This window comes from Chinchilla lanigera, unplaced genomic scaffold (assembly GCF_000276665.1).
Source record: "Chinchilla lanigera isolate Chin_1 unplaced genomic scaffold, ChiLan1.0 scaffold00031, whole genome shotgun sequence".
Lineage (NCBI taxonomy): Eukaryota > Metazoa > Chordata > Mammalia > Rodentia > Chinchillidae > Chinchilla > Chinchilla lanigera.
In genome coordinates, this window is record NW_004955432.1 from 10,104,607 (window position 1) to 10,111,980 (window position 7,374).

The 7,374-nt window shown below is 37.2% G+C and overlaps 1 protein-coding gene across 5 annotated transcripts in view; it reads right to left on the bottom strand.

Moving 5' to 3' along the window:
* Nucleotides 1-7,374, bottom strand: part of Hepacam2 (HEPACAM family member 2) — a 40,008-nt gene that overhangs the window by 16,445 nt on the left and 16,189 nt on the right. For all 5 annotated transcript variants that reach the window (XM_005388032.2, XM_005388031.2, XM_013515908.1 and 2 more), the window contains one exon: nt 1,375-1,671. In XM_005388032.2, the coding sequence (XP_005388089.1) occupies nt 1,375-1,671 (297 nt within the window). The remainder of the gene's footprint in view (nt 1-1,374; nt 1,672-7,374) is intronic.

Below are 7,374 nucleotides of genomic sequence, written 5' to 3' on the forward strand. Positions count from 1 at the left end.
CCAAGGTGATTTTGGTGCAAGAGGCACATACTGAAACAGTTAGTCCTAAGGTTATAAGGATTATATTTTTGTTTCATTTAATACATTGGGATTCTCTCTTATGGGTCCTATACTAGGTTCTATGGTTATAAAGATCGAGAGAGGGCATCAGTGAAAATAGTATCAATAGGCACCCTAACCACTTCTTCCTGTTCAAACCTGCCCCAGGTTTCCTCCAAGTGGTATCTTATTTATATTTGTCTGTATGCAAAAGACTTGACAGTAGCAAAAGAAGTTTGCTACAGAAGAAGAGAAAGAAAAAGATGAAGGAGAAGGAAGAAAAAGGGAAGGTTAAAGATAGGAAAGACAGAAGGGAGAGGCAGATGAGAAAAGAAAGAAGGAGATGATAAAGGAGAGAAGTGGATGGATCCAAGAGGCAGGCAGGCGGGACAAGGGATAGCACTTAGTGATTGAATGTGGGGCAAGTCAGTACGTAAAGGCAAAAGGTCGGGGGTGACATTAGCTTTTTGTCTTAGGTTGGTAGAGGGCAGGGACATCCACTTAAACAGGGACTACAGACAGAATATCAAGTTATAGGTAAAGAAAATGGTTTAGTTTTGATATGCTGGACTCACACGCTGTCTCTGCTAATTCCAAGGAAAGACTTCCAGAAGGCATCTGGGCATACAGTTCTAGAGCTTTGAAGACATTTTGGAAGCATCAGTGTTACATGAAACCATGGGAATGAGTGGAATTATACAAGAAATATGACAGGAGAATGAAAGGATACTGGGGGAGAGAGAGAGAGGGGCAAGGAGAGAGAGAGAGAGAGAGAGAGAGAGAGAGAGAGAGAGAGAGAGAGAGGAAGGATGGGAATTTGGTGTGCATCCATGTTTTGACAGTGGTTCTTAACTATTTTGGGTTGATGATGTTTCTGAAAGTAAAGTGATATCTACAGAATGCCTAATTTTATGGACTTAACACAGTTTTGTGACTTCCAGGGTATTGAGGCTATTGAGAAGTTCCATGGATTTCATGTGTTTGAAGCATGAGAAAAGAAAGGAACCCGTGAAAAACAATGAAAAGGGTATCAAGGAGGAAAACCAGGTTCCTCCTCCAGAACCAGAGATTTGTTCATTTGACCTAATGCAACAGTATTCTTTTAAATTCCTGTTTGTAAAACCAGGAAGGTAATAATTTCCCTACATTTCATTCTGAGTTTTCTTTTCTTTGAATCACAGAAACCATGAATTATTTAACCTAGGAAAGAGTATTTTAGGGCACACGAGCAACTTCAAAATGATTGTATCTTCCATGTAGGTATTTGACTGGGCAAAGCAAAGCCAGCATACATTTGTGTCTTATTAGGATCTCTTCCTTTTATGTCACACTTACCTACAGAAGTGATGATGACAGTGAAATGAGTTTCATCCTGCTTCCCAGTTACGTTGTTATAAGCACAGCACACAAAGTCAGTTGTTTTCTGGGCTACCTTGTCAGACGCCACTTCCAAGACAGGCCCGTACTTAATGACATATGTTGCATTTTCAGTATTCTGGATCCAGGAGTAGGTGTTAGGGGGATAAGAATCAGCTGAACAATCAAATAGAATGGCTTCTCCAAGGTCAACAGTAAACACTTCCCCTACTTTGAGCCCTTTATCAGAATTAACTCGAAGTCCATAAGGTCCATCTGTATCAATGTAAAAAAGAAATAGAGAAGTAACATAAATAATCACAACATAGGTTTTGGGCTTGGCAGAGCTTCATAGCATTTTATTTTCTTTAAAGATCTTCACATTAGACTTGGGAAGACAGATCCTTGTTTAGACTCCTAAAATATAATAAGGATCTAAATATATCTTATTCTGATATTCATGAAAATTGAGGTTTTTTTTTTTTTTTTCTTTTTTGACGGTACCAGGCATTGAATTCACGACTCTGCACTTGGCAGGGAGGTGCTTATGCCACTGATCTATATCCCCAGCCCCAATTGAGGTTATTTTAGATGTGCTTGAACTTATTTGAAGTAATGGAATCCTAAAGCTTAATTTACAATATTACATATCCTTTCATCATCATTGTGATTTTAAACTTTCAATAATGTATTGGTAAATGTATAATCTTGTTAAAAACGCCATCTTTCTGAAATAGGAATTGTACTTGGAAATCTTTTTTCAGCATATTATGACCACTGTTTTCTCTTTGACAGCCATACTTTGAGTGCTGTCTATATTTCTTCTCAGTGCTAAGATAGGTCATGCAAATATTTATAAAAGACCTAGTTTCACAACAAACACAGATTTGTGCAAATAGATACAAGAGTGTTCCATATTTTCATAACATTGTAACAATTAAATAATTTTTAAAAAATTTCCTCACCTTTGCTAAGCTTAGCATTCCATTTAGAAAAATATATATCTTCATTTTTTGTTAACAAACATCTGCTGATCAGCAATAAACTACTAAATCATGGATATCCCATGATGATTTTCCTCACAGTACAATACTTTTGTAGCATATTACCATTCCTATGGGATCTGATCTCCCCATGAAGACACATGACCCATTGCTTTTGATGAGAGAGAGACAGAGACAGAGACAGAGAGATTTTTAAAAACCCTCCAGCTACATAAATTTTCCCATCTAGTCTAAATCATAGCTTACAATCACAGCATTTTCCAGCTGCTCATAACTGACATTTATTGGATATTTGCCATGCAGAGATACTTTAAATGCATATAGATCTGACCTTACTTAATCTTTAAAGCAACCACTTGAGTTACATGTTATTGTTCCCATTATAGGATTGAAAATATGTGTTTGTATATGGTCACACAGCTATTAAATAGCAGAGCTAGGACTCTTAAAATATATTTATTTAATCAATCATATTACTTCCCTAAAAAGAAGTTAAGTTTAAGTTATACAGTTTTCTACATCAGAATATTTTCTTGTTCCCTAGTTATTAGTTCTATAATAAATTATTTTCTAATTACATATTTTCTAATTCTGTATTAGTGAAATAATCAATCAAAATGTTTATTTGAGAGATACTAGATCTAAGGAAATATATTTCGTATATGAGAAACAAAAACAATTTATAATCTAAGAAATTTGCAAACTGGTTTGCTCCATACTGACCTAATCTCAAAAGTCCTGATTTTGTTTTTAAAAAGGGCCAATTACTTATCTCTAAATACATGTAATGTTCTCTAGACCTTACAGTAGATAATTTTATCAATCATTAATGAAGTTGTTCTTTAGAAATCATTTAAATTTTTTCATCTCACTTTCCTCATCTTTTAATATAAAAAGATGGTTTCGCTGACTGGTTGCCAGGGTTTTTTCTATCTTTGAAACACCACGATGCCATGCTAAAGTTATTTTGGATACTGGCAAGCTGATCTCAAGTCTGCAGATTCCCTGAGTGGTTTTCCATGAAGTAGCATCTTTTGACTAATCCACCCCTGGGGAAGAAAATTCGGAAACTGATGTTATCAAACAATGGATTATATTTAGCTACAGAAGATACACTTATACAAATTTGCTTTCTAAAGATGTGGAGAAATGTGAAGGAAATGTATGAGTTAATTCTACTTTCAGAAAGCAAACCTAGAAGCTCATCTAGTCATCTCTTGATATTCTGGGGGATTGGTTCCAGATTCATCCTCAGGAACCCAAATCTGCAGGTGCTCATGTTCCTGATATAAAGTGACATAGTAGTTGCATATAACCTATAGACATCATTTTGTATATTTTACACATCACTAGATTACTTAGTCTGAATACAATGTAAATGTTACACAAATAGTTATAATACCTTATTGCTTAGGAAATAGTGGCCTGAAAAAAGTATGTACATGTTCAATACACATACAATATTTTTTCAAATATTTTCAACCTGAGGTTGGTTGAATTTGCTGTTGTGGAATCCACAGATGTGGAGAGCGGACTGTACTTTCCAATTTAAATTAATTAGGAATTGGAGGTAGAGAATTAAAATGAGGAATGTCTGCCCCTTACCTGTGACTGCACCAGGACTTTGTCACACTGTTCTCTCACTTCAGGCTCCTAGGAAATCTCAGATGAAACCAGCAGGCTAGGGTTTAGAACAATGTACTTTCTGTAAAGCGGAAGCCTCCATGTGAATTCCACTGAACAAGTAGTGTAATGGGAATAACAACTTGCTGTTACTGACTCCACCAAAAGCATTATAGAAATGTTGCTGAGTGCGTGATGCTGCTCTGACAGCATCAGAGGGAACATGAGGTGTTGTGTTGTGAGGGAACATGAGGTGTTGAAGATGTGGTTCCTAAGGCTGTTTCTCAGGCTCTGTGCAGTGGCAGGGTCCCTTTTGGTTGTCAGGATTGATGGAACATCAAGGGAGCAAACACCTCTAACAAGTAGACCCTAGGTATGCTTCACATTGAGGGAGACCAGTGGGAGAAATGGGCTATGGTGGAAGTGCAAGAGACACACGAATCTATGTGTACAAACTAAACTCTGAAACCCTTCCTGATAGTGGAGCAAGGTGGATGTGATAAAGAAGACAAGCGTGATCATAAAAATACATTCAATTTAGACCTTTGTCTTCCCCCTGGCTTTTTGGGTTTACAGAATATAGGTATTAAAACAGATTGCTTTGGAATTTAACACCTGTAGAGCTGAGCATTACTTTTTTTCAGTGTGCTGACATTACTTGAAACTTTTTTGTGAACTCCTCATTTTGAATTTCCTTAAGACTGGGACTGGGAATTTAGCTCAGTGGCAAAAGCACCTGCCTGGCATGTGCAAGGTTGTGAGTTCGGTTCCCGGTACCGGAGAAAAACCAAAAAAAAAAAAAAAAAAAAGTGTGTGAATTTCCTTAAGACCTTACAACAGAATGGAATATTCTCACCAGTTGTAATTCTTCAATTTTCGAGGGTGGATTCACAATTAGAAGAAACCCACAATCATTTCCAGCCAATTCTGGCAAATATGGACAATTATGGAATTTAATAAAATCATTCTGGTATAAATTAAAACATAGTTTTAAGGTGACGAACCTGATTACCTTAGTTTATGTTCTCTACTCACTCATGTTTGATTTTGTTACTTTTTCACCTGTGTTTCATGACTGGCATAATTTTTTTCTTTCTTTCTGTATATGTTATATCTTGCTCTTCACAGTCAACCTCAAAACCCTCAAATTGTCAGAGGTGGTGGCACACACCTGTAGTCCCAGCACTTGGAAAGCTGAAGCAGGAGGATCGCCACAAGTTCAAGGCCATCCTGGACTACACAGTGAGTTCAAGACCAGCCTAGATTACACAGCAAGACCCTGTCTTGAAAAGCAAACACAAAACAAACATCTCAAATCCTCTCGATTCTCCTCCGGAACTCCCACAAGCAACTCCTCTAGATCTTGAAACCCTAAAACTCCAGGCATTTAGATTCCTTACTTCTGGTCTGGGGGTGTAGTTCAGTGGTAGAGCACTTGCCCAGTATATACCAGGCCCGCAAAAAATAAAATAAATTCCTTACTCTGATACAATTTCGTAAAATATTACATATTTTATCTGATGATACAATCCAAGAAATACATGTTATTGCAAAAATTCCTAAAATTCAGAGAAGTTCAATGATGAAGTGGTACTTATAATTTTACTGCTCAAGAACCAACATCTACATTTCAGCGAATGAAGAAGTCTTCGTGTATGTCTACACAGACACACACATATATACACATGCACACATCCATCTAGCTATAGCTCACATTGTACATACTGCTTACAATCTGTATTCTACTGACTATATTGATATTATTTCCCTTATCATTATCACTTCTCCTTACTTTGAGTTGGAGCCTAGAACATTATTAAAATGAACAGGCAATCCAGTTGGAGATATTTGGAGTGACCCAAACAGAGTGGTCCCTGATATGGAAGATGAAAGCAGAAGGATAGCTCCATTTTTAATTTGGATTATGGTTTATTTTCTTGCCTTTGGCAGTGAGTTCCCAATGGAAATGAACTCTTTGCATCAGGAAAGGCTGTTTACTAAATGACTTGTAAAATCACCTATCATCTGTTCTCTTTAACAATTTATGGCTGGGTGGGAACAGTACCTAAATTTCCGTCATGATGGAAATGCTTGTTGCCCTGCTTGGGAGCAGATGGTGGATATTTACTGTGAATGACCTTTTTTTCCCCCCTTAATTTTTATCACTTAGAGTACACCCTTGCAGCAGTGCCATATGTTACACACAAAATATAGGGGCTATCGGATTATTATTCACAGCTGGAACTAGAAGGCATATATATTTTGTGAACTGCAAGTATATATCTGTCTGAATTATTGACTTGACATTGTATTCTACCAAGGCCAGTATCAGCTTACGACATCATAACCTCATAAATATACAATCAATCTTGCTAGATTTCGTTAAACTTTTTTCTGCTGAGATAAGAAACAGTTTCTGCATTCATGAAGAAAACTGTCACGGAAACAGTGCTTTTAGAAAACAGAATGGTTTATTCATGCTGGAATTCTAAATTATGATGTGGACCTCTACGGGGGAATATTAGAATATGACATTTACCCAATTATTGAAGATCCTTGCTAAAGGTCAGAGGAAAAACGGGGGTGGGAGGAAGCACCGAAATAATGAAGCTGTCGTTTTATAGCGGGAATGTAACCTTTTCGTAGTATGATCAAGTAATACTGGAATCTGGAAGGAGCTGCTCAAAGATAACCTATTTTACCTTAAGTTCAAAAACCTTATTTAGGTCTTCATCTGCTCTCCAGATACAAGGATGAATATGCTCTGCAAGTTAAGGTGAGACTGTCATCTGGGTTGGAGTGCTTGTGTGTGGAAATTGAGGAACGCACAATGCAGTGGGGCCTGGGAGAGAAGGGTGCAGTGTGCTACTAGTTCACAGCAAATGCTAGCGACAGTGAAGGGTGACAGGAAGGGGACAGGTGAGCCCTCCCGGAGGAGATGATGTCAGAAGGAAGACAGGGGCAACCAGGTGCAGGGAGAGAAAAATTCCCAGTTCCCGTGGGACAGTACAGATCTCAAACATTCCTGCTATGTGAGGAATAAGATAAATGACAAATCTAGTACTTATTTAATTCTTGATACTCAGAAACAAGAAAAATAAAACAAAAACAAGTTATAAAACACAGCTGAGATAGTGATGACGAGAAAAACTATTAAGGTAAGGACCCCGGGTTGTTTTGCTCTATGTTACATAATAGGTAATAAGTGCTTAGTACGGACAAGATTCTGATGTTTTTAATCAAATCAAACTCTGACTGAGTGAATGCATATCAATAAGATGAGATATTGACCAAGCGCATGTTGCTGTATTTGAACATAAAAATAATTTAGACATAAAAATAATTTAAGACA